Consider the following 13,981-nt stretch of genomic DNA (forward strand, 5'->3'; position numbering starts at 1 on the left):
TCAGCAACAACTGGCCCCTCTATGACCAGCTCTGCAATAACTGTCCCTGCTACTATCAGCACTGCAACAACTGGCCCTGCTACGACCAGCTCTGCAACAACTGGCCCTGCTATGACCAGCACTGTAACAACTGGCCCTGCTACGACCAGCTCTGCAACAGCTGGCCTTGCTATGACCAGCTCTGCAATAACTGGCCCTGCTACTATCAGCACTGCGACAACTGGCCCTGCTACGACCAGCTCTGCAACAACTGGCCCTGCTACGACCAGGTCTGCGACAACAGGCCCTTCTATGACCAGCTCTGTAACAACTGGCCCTGCTACGACCAGCTCTGCAACAACTGGCCCTGCTACGACCAGCACTGCAACAACTGGCCCTGCTGCAACCAGCACTGCAACAACTGGCACTGCTACGACCAGCTCGGCAACAGCTGGCCTTGCTATGACCAGCTCTGCAATAACTGGCCCTGCTACTATCGGCACTGCGACAACTGGCCCTGCTACGACCAGCACTGCAACAACTGGCCCTGCTGCAACCAGCTCTGCAACAACTGGCCCTGCTATGAGCAGCTCTGCAACGACTGTCCCTGCCACAACCAGCACTGCAACAACTGGCCCTGCTACGACCAGCTCAGCAACAACTGGCCCCTCTATGGCCAGCTCTGCAATAACTGTCCCTGCTGCTATCAGCACTGCAACAACTGGACCTGCTACGACCAGCTTTGCAACAACCGGCACAGCCACAACAGGCAGTGCTACAACCAGCACTACCTCACCTAGCACATCTGCAACAGGCACTTCAACAACTGGCACTGCTACAACTGGCACTACTATGAGCAGCACTGCAACAACTGCCATTGCCACAACAGGCAGTGCTACAACCAGCACTACTTCACCTAGCACATCTGCCACAGTCACTTCAACTACTGACACTGCTACAACTGGCACTACTTTGAACAGCACTGCAACAACTGCCATTACCACAACAGGCAGTCCTACAACCAGCACAACTTCACCTAGCACATCTGCAACAGGCACTTCAACAACTGACACTGCTACAAATGGCACTACTATGAGCAGCACTGCAACAACTGCCATTGCCACAATAGGCAGTGCTACAACCAGCACTACTTCACCTAGCACATCTGCAACAGGCACTTCAACAACTGGCCCTGCTACAACAGTCAGTTCCACAACTGGCACTGTTACAACAGGCAATGCCACAACAAGCACTACCCCATCTAGCACATCTACAACAAACACTTCAACAACCAGTATTGCTACACCTGGCACTACTACAACCAGCACTGTAACAACTGGCACTGCTACAACAGTCAGTGCTACAACTGTCACTGTCACAACAGGCACTACTACAACTTCCACATCAGGCAGTGCTACAACCAGCACTACCTCACCTAGCACATCTGCAATAGGCACTCCAACAACTGGGCCTTCAACAACAATCAGTGCTACAGCTGGCACTGTCACAACAGGTAATGCTACAACCAGCATTACCCAACCCAGCACATCTACAAAAGACACTGCTACAACCAGCACTGGAACACCTGGCACTGTTATGACCAGCACTGCAATAACCGGCACAGCCACAACAGGCAGTGCTACAACTGCCACTGTCACAACAGGCGCTGCCAAAACCAGCACTACCCCACCTAGCACATCTACAACAGGCACTTCAACAACTGGCACTACAATGACCAGCCCTTCAACAATTGGCCCTGCCTCCACAGGCAATGCTACAACTAGCACTACCCACCCTAGCACATCTGCAAAAGGCACTTCAACAACTGACACTGCTACCACAAGCCCTTCTACGACCATCACTGCCACAAAAGGCGGTACTACAAATGACACTGCTACAACCACCACTACCCCACCTAGCACATCTACAACAAACACTTCAACAACCAGTATTGCTACACCTGGCACTACTACGACCAGCACTGCAACAGCTGGCACTGCCAAAACAGGCACTGCTACAACCATCACTATCCCACATAGCACATCTCCCACAGGCACTTCAACAACTGAAACTGCTGCAACTGGCACTACTATGACCAGCACTTCAACAATCAGCATTGCTACAACCAGCACTACAACTGCAGGCATGACTAAAGCATCTACTGGCGGAACTGGTGACACCACTACAGCCTCTACAACCCGTCCATCCAATGCCGGTAAGCAGACCCTAATTACATGGTAACACTGAGAGGGCCTGCGCAGTGCCTCAAGGGGAGCTCCTCGAGGGGAAAATGCGTATTACAAGCTGTTGTGTGCACCAGAGGCACACTGGAACAAAGTGCAAGGGATAGTTCCTAGAGAAAGTGTGTGGGAGAGCCTACAGACAATGCGAATTTGGAGATCCCTTACAGAATGTGTGGGGAGAACCCCAAGAAAATGTGTATTTGCTGAGTCTGTAGTTTGTGGATAGTAAAGTATGTGTTGGAAGAATCTATATGAACAATGAGACAATAAAGAATGCATATGGTGAGTGTTCAGGGAGACTTGTATAGGGAAGAGTCAACAGAAAGTGTTTTAGCAGAGTTTATAGTCAGTAAGGTTAGAGTCTACAGAGAATCTGTATGTGGAGGGAGGTGGAACTGAGGTGATGAATATATATATAGAGAGAAGGAGAGAGCAGAGCACAGAGGGAGGTAACTCCAGCAGAGAGATATCTCAGGGTGAGGTGATAAAAGCAGAGAGATATTTCAGTATGAGGTGATAAAAGCAGTGAGATATCTCAGTGTGAGGCAATAGCAGGTGAGAGGTATCAGTGTGAGGTAAAAGCAGCGCAGAAATATCTCAGGGTGAGGCGAGAAAGGCAAAGAGGTATCTCAATGTGAGGTGATAAAAGCAGAGAGATATTTCAGTATGAAGTGATAAAAACAGAGATATCTCAGTGTGAGGCAATAGCAGGTGAGAGGTATCTCAGTGTGAGGTAAAAGCAGCGCAGAAATATCTCAGGGTGAGGCGAGAAAAGCAAAGAGGTATCTCAGTGTGAGGTGAAACCAGCAGAGACATATCTCAGTGTGAGGTGATACCTGCACAGAAATATTTCAGTGTGAGGTGATACCAGCAGAGATATCTGAGTATGAGGTGACTCCAGCACAGATAGCTCAGTGTGAGGTGATACCTGCACAGAAATGTTTCAGTGTGAGGTGACACCAGCAGAAATATATCTCAGCGTGAGGTGATACCAGCTGAGATGCATCTCTGTGTAAGGCAAAAGTAGCACATAAATATCTCAGTGTGAGGCAAGAAAAGCAAAGAGATATCTCAGTGTGAGGTGACACCTGCAGAGAGATATCTCAGTGTGAGGCTGTAAGAAACTGGCTCTGTATATAGCGTACTAAAACGAAGTACACTGTACAGTGTCCAGTGGGTGCCCAATTGGTTTACAGAGGCTAAAGTAGATAATACTAACAGTATCTTTTGTGGTAATGTGGGTGAGCAGTTAGGCTTATCAGAAGGTAGAGCTTGGTATTTGTTGTACTCACAGAGGCAATAAATGAGACACACACTCAAATTAGAAAAATAACACTTCTTTTTATACATATCTTGTGATTTGCCCAGAATCACAGGATGTTGAGCGTCCCTGCCAAGAGTCAAACCCAGTTCCCCAGCTCCGAGGTCGACCACTCTAGCTGTTAGGCCACATCCTCTCCTCCAAGGATGAACTTAGATATCACATCCACTTAAGCAGATATGCCCTCACATGTGTATAGTGCACCCTGCTTTTGGGCTGCAAGGCCTGCCGTAGGGGTGACTTATCTATGCCACATGCAGTGTTTTGCTGGCATGGCACACAGAGAAGTGTTCCATGTTGACTCTTCGGTTTTCTCTGCACCAACACACGCAAGCTGCAATGGCAGTGTGTGTGAGCATGGTGAGGTGTCCCTTAGGGTGGCACAATTCGTTCTGCAGCCCTTAGGAATCTTCTTTTGTTCCAAGGCCCTATGTACAAGGGGTACCAGTGACTAGGGACTTAGAAGAATCTTAAAGGGGTGCCAACTGTGGAACAATGGTGCCGTTTAGGGAACGAACACTGGTCCTGGGGCTCTGGTTAGCATAAACCCAACACACTTTCGGTCGAGGCGCATCGGATACCAGGCAAAAAGTGGGGGGTGACCATGTCAAAAGAGGAACTTTTTATTTTTTTTATTTATTTTTTCCGTTTGTATGGCGCTCAGCTACCCAAAAAGGGTTTCCCGGCGCCTGTGACATACAGTTAGATTGAAGGAAAAATAAGCTGAGTGGTAAATTTAACACAGTTGTTTCTGGAACAACCAGGTTTTTACATGTTTCCGGAATTTCATGTAGCTTTCTTCTTTCCGGATATGCGGGGGGAGTAGATTCCATAGAATAGGCCCTCTGACAGCAAACGATCATCCTCCGGTTCTTTGCAATTTGAATCTGGGTACAGAGAAATTCGCTGCAGTTTGAGAGCGAAGGTTTCTTGTTGGCAGGTAGGGGGAGTCCAAGGCTTGCAGGTAGCTGGGTGCTGTTTTGGTTTTGATTTTAAACATGAAGCTCAGGGTTTTGAAGCTGATCCGATGTTCTATCCTGAGCCAGTGTAAATCGTTCAGATGTTTTGATATTCTTTCAGACTTTGGTATCCTGCACAGGAGTCGTGCAGCCGCATTTTGTACCATTTGGAGTCGTTTGATCACTGCTAGGTTTGAGCTTAGGTAGAGAATGTTTCCGTAGTCAATACGCGATGTTATTAATGCGTTGACTACGGTTTTTTGTGTGTTTAGGGGCAGCATCCAAATGATTTTCTTCAACCATTTTATTATGGTGAAGCAGAGGCCCGCAACTTTATTTGCCTGCTGCTTCATTGACAAAGTGTTGTCAATAATGACTCCTAGGTTTTTTACCTGTGTAGCTGGGGAGGGGAGATTTCCCAGTTCTGGTGGCCAGTGTAAGGGGTTCCAGAGCTCTTTATTCCTTCCTAATAGGAGGACCTCAGTTTTATCCCCATTTAATTTCAACTGGTTGGTGGTCATCCAGTTGAAAATTTCCTGAAGGCCAGTTTTAAGTAGAGATGGGGCTGAGGGGTTTGACTCAGATAGGGAAAAGATGATTTGAGAGTCGTCCTCATAAGACATTAACGTTAGACCTGCGCAGTCAGCTAGATCGGCCAATGGTCTAAGGCTGTGGTTCCCAAAGTGTGCGCCGCGGCGCCCTGGTGCGCCGTGATGAGCAGCCAGGGGCGCCGCGCCGCCATGCAGGAAGTCAGATGCAGATGATGAGAACAGTGGCTTTTCAAAGTATTTTTCCAGCTTGTCTTCCTTTTACCCGTGTGTTGTGCCCTGCCCTGCCTTGCCTTGCCTCGCCTGACCCTGTTCAAATCGGTAAGTAAGTGTCGCAGACGAATGCAGGATGTAGGAATGTCTCATCACAATGCTTTTTAATTTTTCAATCGTTTGAACAGTAGCAAGTGCAGTGGCGCGCGATTTCACTGAGCTCCGCTTGAAAGCCCTTCGATTTTGCGGGTAACGTGAGATTCATGCCAAGCTTTAAAAGCGAGCCAGATGATCAGAACCATGGCTTTTCAAAGTCTTTTTCCAGCTTGTCTTCCTTGTACCCGTGTGTTCTCGGCTTTGCAGTGAGAGATAGTGTGAAGGGAGTTCTTCGTGGGAAGCCCGAAGGTGTCAGAGCGCTTCACAATAGGAACAGTAATGATAAATGTGAAAATTACAAGTGACCAAATTACAAAACCAAACGTTAAATTACATGAGGCAGTAATATGAGCAAACAAAATACAAGAGGTAGCAAAAGGTACATTATAGGGGGCGCACGGTGGCAGCTCGGGGGGGGGGGGGTTAAATAGTCCGGAATTAACCAGGACAGGTGGGAACAAAGCAAAGCACACACAAATGAAACATCTGTATTTTGCAGGCATGACTGCACCCATGCAGTTTTTCACTGATGGCTTTCAAAAAATTTATTTGCAAAAACTCCGGGTAAAAAGGTAAAACAACAGAGTCTGGTGCTTTAATGCTACCTTCATGGAGTGGAGCTCAGAATTTGGAGGTATTTACCACTTCCAGTAAATACCCGATCCTCATCTTCCAGTATTTGCAGGTGCATTAAGTGCCCCACCCTATGCCACCCTGCTCAAAATCAGGGCCTCATTATATGTAATTTAACCTCACATGGCTATCGTGAAAGTGCTGCACAGGTCAGGCACTTGTGGGCCTACGTGGAATGCCCGAAGATGTCAGAGCGCTTCACAATAGGAACAGTAATGATACATGAGAAAATTACAAGTGACCAAATTGCAAAAGTTAAGTTGCATGAGACAGTAATATGAGCAAACAAAATACAAGAGGTAGCAAAAAGTACATTACAGGGGGGAAAAGTGGCGTGTGCAAGTTGTAAAAATGTACAAACTACAAGTAGAGGTATAATACTGCAATAAATGGCAGACACTCGAGCACAAGAACACATTGGGAAGGCACTTCCATAGTCATGGAGAAAATAATTTTCTGTACTGGAAGGTCTTCCTTAAGATAATAGAGAGGGCGTGAGTTACATTTGGAAGTGTCTTTGAAGGAGGCGAACTTTGAGGTCAGTTTTGAGGCCTGGGAGGAGGTGGTGGCTCCCGAACACATGCAGAAAAAATTGGTTTTCTCTGAGAAAAAGGCCCCCAAGCAGGGCGAGTTTGTCACTCCCTGGTGAAACTAGTGACGGGTAAACGGAGTGTGGCCTATCCAGGGGCCACCATGTCCCAGGGCGCCTCCATGCATATTTTGTTACTAATATCATTATAATACCTTCATTGCGTCCCAATTATTTTACGGAAGACAACAGGAAGTACTCCAGAGGTCTGGCTTACATCCCGCCCACTGGTAAAAAAAATAAACGGTGGGGAGCCACGGCCAACTGCCGATTAGGTCAAGGGAGCCACGGGTCAAAAAAGTTTGGGGACCACTGGTCTAAGGTATAGATTAAAAAACAGCGGGCTCAGGATGGAGCCCTGTGGGACACCATGTGGGGCGGGAAACGTATCTGAGCATGCAATACTGGATTTGATCTGGAAGGTTCTTTCAGTGAGAAAGGACTTCATCCACTGTAGAGCATCCTTGCGGGTGCCGTTTCTCTCTAGAGTGGCCAGAAGAGTTTTGTGCGATATGGTATCAAACGCCGCACTCAAATCTAAAAGAATGAGTGCGACTGTTTGACCCTCATCCAGAAGCTTTCGGATTTTTTCCGTCACACCCAGTAGGTGATATCAGCAGAGACATATCTCAGTGTGAGGTGATGTCAGTAGAGACCACAGTGTGAGGGGACAGCTGCAGAGAGATCACAGTGTGAAGTGACTCCAGGAGAGATCACAGTGTGATTGGATAGCTGCAGGAAGATCACAGAGTGAGGTGATGTCAGCAGAGATCACAGTGCGAGGGGATAACTGCAAAGAAATCACAGTGCGAGCGGATAGCTGCAAAGAGATCACAGTGCCAGGGGATAGCTGCAAAGAGATCCCAGTGTGAGGGGACAGCTGTAGAGAGATCCCAGTGTGAGGGGACAGCTGCAGAGAGATCCCAGTGTGAGGGGACAGCTGCAAAGAGATCCAAGTGTAAGTGGACAGCTGCAGAGAGATGACAGCTGCAGAGAGATCACAGTGTGAGGGGGTAGCTCCAAAGAGATCCCAGTGTGGGGGGACAGCTGCGGAGAGATCCCAGTGTTAGTGGACAGCTGCTGAGAGATGACAGCTGCAAAGAGATCCCAGTGTGAGGGGACAGCTGCAGAGAGATCCCAGTGTGAGGGGACAGCTGCAGAGAGATCCCAGTGTAAGTGGAAAGCTGCAGAGAGATGAAAGCTGCAGAGAGATCCCAGTGTGAGGGGACAGCTGCAGAGAGATCACATAGTGAGATGACAGCTGCAGAGAGATCACAGTGTGAGGGGACAGCTGCAGAGAGATCACATAGTGAGATGACAGCTGAAGAGAGGTCACAGTGTGAGGGGACAGCTGCAGAGAGATCCCAGTGTGAGGGGACAGCTGCAGAGAGATCACATAGTGAGATGACAGCTGCAGAGAGATCACAGTGTGAGGGGACAGCTGCAGAGAGATCACATAGTGAGATGACAGCTGAAGAGAGGTCACAGTGTGAGGGGACAGCTGCAGAGAGATCCCAGTGTGAGGGGACAGCTGCAGAGAGATCACATAGTGAGATGACAGCTGAAGAGAGATCACATAGTGAGATGACAGCTGCAGCGAGATCCCAGTGTGAGGGGACAGCTGCAGAGAGATCACATAGTGATATGACAGCTGCAGAGAGATCACAGTGTGAGGGGACAGCTGCAGAGAGATCCCAGTGTGAGGGGACATCTGCAGAGAGATCCCAGTGTGAGGGGACAGCTGCAGAGAGATCACATAGTGAGATGACAGCTGCAGAGAGGTCACAGTGTGAGGGGACAGCTGCAGAGAGATCACATAGTGAGATGACAGCTGAAGAGAGATCACATAGTGAGATGACAGCTGCAGCGAGATCCCAGTGTGAGGGGACAGCTGCAGAGAGATCACATAGTGAGATGACAGCTGCAGAGAGATCACAGTGTGAGGGGACATCTGCAGAGAGATCCCAGTGTGAGGGGACAGCTGCAGAGAGATCGCAGTGTGAGGGGACATCTGCAGAGAGATCCCAGTGTGAGGGGACAGCTGCAGTGAGATCACATAGTGAGATGACAGCTGCAGAGAGATCACAGTGTGAGGGGACATCTGCAGAGAGATCCCAGTGTGAGGGGACAGCTGCAGAGAGATCACATAGTGAGATGACAGCTGCAGAGAGGTCACAGTGTGAGGGGACAGCTGCAGAGAGATCACATAGTGAGATGACAGCTGAAGAGAGATCACATAGTGAGATGACAGCTGCAGCTAGATCCCAGTGTGAGGGGACAGCTGCAGAGAGATCACATAGTGAGATGACAGCTGCAGAGAGATCACAGTGTGAGGGGACATCTGCAGAGAGATCCCAGTGTGAGGGGACAGCTGCAGAGAGATCACATAGTGAGATGACAGCTGCAGAGAGGTCACAGTGTGAGGGGACAGCTGCAGAGAGATCACATAGTGAGATGACAGCTGAAGAGAGATCACATAGTGAGATGACAGCTGCAGCGAGATCCCAGTGTGAGGGGACAGCTGCAGAGAGATCACATAGTGAGATGACAGCTGCAGAGAGATCACAGTGTGAGGGGACAGCTGCAGAGAGATCCCAGTGTTAGAGGACAGCTGCAGAGAGATCGCATAGTGAGATGACAGCTGCAGAGAGATCACATAGTGAGATGACAGCTGCAGAGAGATCGCATAGTGAGATGATAGCTGCAGAGAGATCGAAGTGTGAGGGGACAGCTGCAGAGAGATCACATAGAGAGATGACAGCTGCAGAGAGATCACATAGAGAGATGACAGATGCAGAGAGATCACATGGTGAGATGACAGATAGAGCACATAGTGAGATGACAGCTGCAGAGAGATCACAGTGTGAGGGGACAGATGCAGAGAGATCACATAGTGAGATGACAGCTGCAGTGAGATCACAGTGTGAGGAGACAGCTGCAGAGAGATCACATAGTGAGATGACAGCTGCAGAGAGGTCACAGTGTGAGGGGACAGCTGCAGAGAGATCACATAGTGAGATGACAGCTGAAGAGAGATCACATAGTGAGATGACAGCTGCAGCGAGATCCCAGTGTGAGGGGACAGCTGCAGAGAGATCACATAGTGAGATGACAGCTGCAGAGAGATCACAGTGTGAGGGGACAGCTGCAGAGAGATCCCAGTGTTAGAGGACAGCTGCAGAGAGATCGCATAGTGAGATGACAGCTGCAGAGAGATCGCATAGTGAGATGACAGCTGCAGAGAGATCGCATAGTGAGATGATAGCTGCAGAGAGATCGAAGTGTGAGGGGACAGCTGCAGAGAGATCACATAGAGAGATGACAGCTGCAGAGAGATCACATAGAGAGATGACAGATGCAGAGAGATCACATGGTGAGATGACAGCTGCAGAGAGATCACAGTGTGAGGGGACAGATGCAGAGAGATCACATAGTGAGATGACAGCTGCAGTGAGATCACAGTGTGAGGAGACAGCTGCAGAGAGATCACATAGTGAGATGACAGCTGCAGAGAGATCACAGTGTGAGGGGACAGCTGCAGAGAGATCTCAGTGTTAGTGGACAGCTGCTGAGAGATGACAGCTGCAGAGAGATCACAGTGTGAGAGGATAGCTGCAGAGAGATCCCAGTGTGAGGGGACAGCTGCAGAGAGATCCCAGTGTGAGGGGACAGCTGCAGAGAGATCACACAGTGAGATGACAGCTGCAGAGGGGTCGCAGTGTGAGGGGACAGCTGCAGAGAGATCACACAGAGAGATGACAGCTGCAGAGAGATCCCAGTGTGAGGGGACAGCTGCAGAGAGATCCCAGTGTGAGGGGACAGCTGCAGAGAGATCACACAGTGAGATGACAGCTGCAGAGAGGTCACAGTGTAAGGGTACAGCTGCAGAGAGATCACATAGTAAGATGACAGCTGCTGAGAGATCCCAGTGTGAAGGGTCAGCTGCAGAGAGATCACAGTGTGAGGGGACAGCTGCAGAGAGATCCCAGTATAAGTGGACAGCTGCAGAGAGATGACAGCTGCAGAGAGATCACAGTGAGAGGGGAGAGCTGCAGAGAGATCCCAGTGTGAGGGGACAGCTGCAGAGAGATCACATAGTGAGATGACAGCTGCAGAGAGGTCACAGTGTGAGGGGACAGCTGCAGAGAGATCACATAGTGAGATGACAGCTGAAGAGAGATCACATAGTGAGATGACATCTGCAGAGAGATCCCAGTGTGAGGGGACAGCTGCAGAGAGATCACATAGTGAGATGACAGCTGCAGAGAGATCACAGTGTGAGGGGACAGCTGCAGAGAGATCCCAGTGTGAGGGGACAGCTGCAGAGAGATCACATAGTGAGATGACAGCTGCAGAGAAATCACATAGTGAGATGACAGCTGCAGAGAGATCACAGTGTGAGGGGACAGCTGCAGAGAGCTCACATAGTGAGATGACAGCTGCAGAGAGATCACATAGTGAGATGACAGCTGCAGAGAGATCACAGTGTGAGGGGACAGCTGCAGAGGGCTCACATAGTGAGATGACAGCTGCAGAGAGATCACAGTGTGAGGGGACAGCTGCAGAGAGATCACATAGAGAGATGACAGATGCAGAGAGATCACATGGTGAGATGACAGATAGAGAGAGCACATAGTGAAATGACAGCTGCAGAGAAATCACAGTGTGAGGGGACAGCTGCAGAGAGATCACATAGTGAGATGACAGCTGCAGAGAGATCACAGTGTGAGGGGACAGCTGCAGAGAGATCACATAGTGAGATGATAGCTGCAGATAGATCACATAGTGAGATGACAGCTGCAGAGAGATCACAGTGTGAGGGGACAGCTGTAGAGAGATCACATAGTGAGATGACAGCTGCAGAGAGATCACAGTGTGAGGGGACAGCTGCAGAGAGATCAAATAGTGAGATGACAGCTGCAGAGAGATCACATAGTGAGATGACAGCTGCAGAGAGATCACAGTGTGAGGGGACAGCTGCAGAGAGATCACATAGTGAGGTGACAGCTGCAGAGAGATCACATAGTGAGATGACAGCTGCAGAGAGATCACAGTGTGAGGGGACAACTTCAGAGAGACCACATAGTTAGATGACATCTGCAGAGATATCACAGTGTGAGGGGATAGCTCCAAAGAGATCACAGTGTGAGGGGACAGCTGCAGAGAGATCACATAGTGAGATGACAGCTGCAGAGAGATCAAATAGTGAGATGACAGCTGCAGAGAGATCACAGTGTGAGATGAGAGCTGCAGAGAGATCACAGTGTGAGTGTATAGCTGCAAATAGATCACGCCTGTACAGAGATGTTGGTGTGAAGTGATACCTGCTAAGATGTTTCTCCTGTTGTTTTTATTAGTTTTGGACGTCATAACACACGTAAGGGCATTAGCAGGATTCACTCAAAATTATAAATAGAAAAACAGGAAAAGCTTCATTCGTCGCCTGCTGTAAGATACCAGCCTCATACCCCTCCATATCACGTCACTCATATTAGATACAGTAGAGAGTAGATATGCCTGGGGAGACTGCTTCTGGGAAGTGTGGTAATGAGTGGTAAAGAGTGTAGATAACCTGGTAGGACTCTGTGTATGTGGGTACCAGCAGCGGCCCATGCAGTAAGACCGGTGGGGCTCACCGCTCTTACCTGCACGGGCCGCTGCTGGTGTGTACGTTGCACAGGTTATAGCTATACCTGGTGGTAGTAAGTGTAGTAGTGCATATGTATCATTGTTGACAGTGTGTATAATTTAGGGTGTCAATATCTCTAGTGTTACTGAATGCGTATGTGTTTGTAGATTCTGTACAGTGTCACTATTGCCAGTGGTACTGTGTATAGTGTGTGGATTGTGTAGGGTGTTCTTATCCCTATGTATGTATTGTCGTAGGTTATGTAGGGTGTGGGTATCACTAGTGTGAATGTGATTGATGTATGTGTGTGAGTGATATAGGGTGAATCAGTCACTGTGTGTAGGGTGTGGGTATCACTAGTGCTAATGTGATTGATGTATGTGTGTGAGTGATATATGGTGTATCAGTCACTGTGTGTAGGGTGTGGGTATCACTAGTGCTAATGTGATTGATTTATGTGTGTGAGTGATATAGGGTGTATCAGTCACTGTGTGTAGGGGTGTGGGTATCACTAGTGCTAATGTGATTGATTTATGTGTGTGAGTGATATGGGGTGTATCAGTCACTGTGTGTAGGGTGTGGGTATCACTAGTGCTAATGTGATTAATTTATGTGTGTGAGTGATGTTGGGTGTATCTGCCAGTGGTGGTACTTTGTGATCTTATGAAGAATATAACTGTCACTGGTGGTATACTGAGTAAAGGTGGTTTCAGCTGCTGGATGTCCAGGTCAGCAACTGCTGAGACTTGCACCTGACTCAGACCTGCTCAGCGCCAGGATACTTATGTGCTCTACAAATCTGCATAATGTAACATAACAGAGCTGTATCAGCCTATACTTGTACTTTGAGTCCTAAAGCAGACACTGTGGCCTACACCTGCCGGTTTGTAGGAGTACATATTTGTAGTGGTCTGCGTGTGACACTCACATGCTTTCTATTTTTTGGAGCAAAGATCTGAAGGCGAGAGCTGACAGTTCATGCAAGTTTGTAGGGAAGGGAGTTGTTGGACCATGCCGTCTGACCAATAAGAACATGATTTCTTATGCATCCTATTTCACCATTTTTTGCAGGTGTTGGTGGTCTTTCATCGGAAGAGAATGCCCCTTGGTGGGCCATCGTACTCATTGTCCTCTTCAGCGTGGTGATCATTGTTGTACCCTTCATGGTGTGGATAGTAAGTAATCTGGCCAGGCCTCCTGCAGTCACAGGAAACTTCCGGTGACAAATGCGTTGTCTTACTAACAGATCAGTAACTCAAAATGCAAGTCAGAATGGTTCAATCATGTGTCTGACATACCACTGATTCTATGTTTAAGAAGGCAACAACACTTATTTGCACCCAAGATAAACAAAATACCCCGGCACCTGGGTATGTTAATTCATCAAATCCTGACCTCCACTGTTTACTCTGTGTTGTGACATCACCATAGGCAAAATGCGAAGCGGCATATATCCCAGGCTTCTTGTAATCATAGCCTGGAGTGCGCCTGTCAGTGAATTGTCAGGGAGGAATGACTTTTCTGGTGATTGAATTAGCGCTTACCTGTCAGTAAATGTGAACTCTGTTGCATCGTATCCATAAAGCAGAAACAAAGAGGAGGAGTTCTACCCCAGGCGAGAAAGCCTTCTCGAGGCAGTCTGCCAGCATGCCTCCTCTGAGGGTAATCAAGAAGGGCCTGTGTTATATTCCTCCATGCAGCTATGGTCATC

The 13,981-nt window shown here is 48.5% G+C and overlaps 1 protein-coding gene across 1 annotated transcript in view; it reads left to right on the forward strand.

Moving 5' to 3' along the window:
- Positions 1-589: 589 nt before the first annotated feature.
- Positions 590-13,981, forward strand: part of LOC147740894 (uncharacterized) — a 30,191-nt gene continuing 16,799 nt past the window's right edge. The window contains exons 1-2 of the mRNA XM_086952187.1: positions 590-2,194; positions 13,342-13,445. Of these exons, the coding sequence (XP_086808313.1) occupies positions 652-2,194; positions 13,342-13,445 (1,647 nt within the window). The 5' untranslated portion in view covers positions 590-651. The remainder of the gene's footprint in view (positions 2,195-13,341; positions 13,446-13,981) is intronic.

This window comes from Lissotriton vulgaris, chromosome 1_1, assembly GCF_964263255.1.
Source record: "Lissotriton vulgaris chromosome 1_1, aLisVul1.2, whole genome shotgun sequence".
NCBI classification, from domain to species: Eukaryota; Metazoa; Chordata; class Amphibia; order Caudata; family Salamandridae; genus Lissotriton; species Lissotriton vulgaris.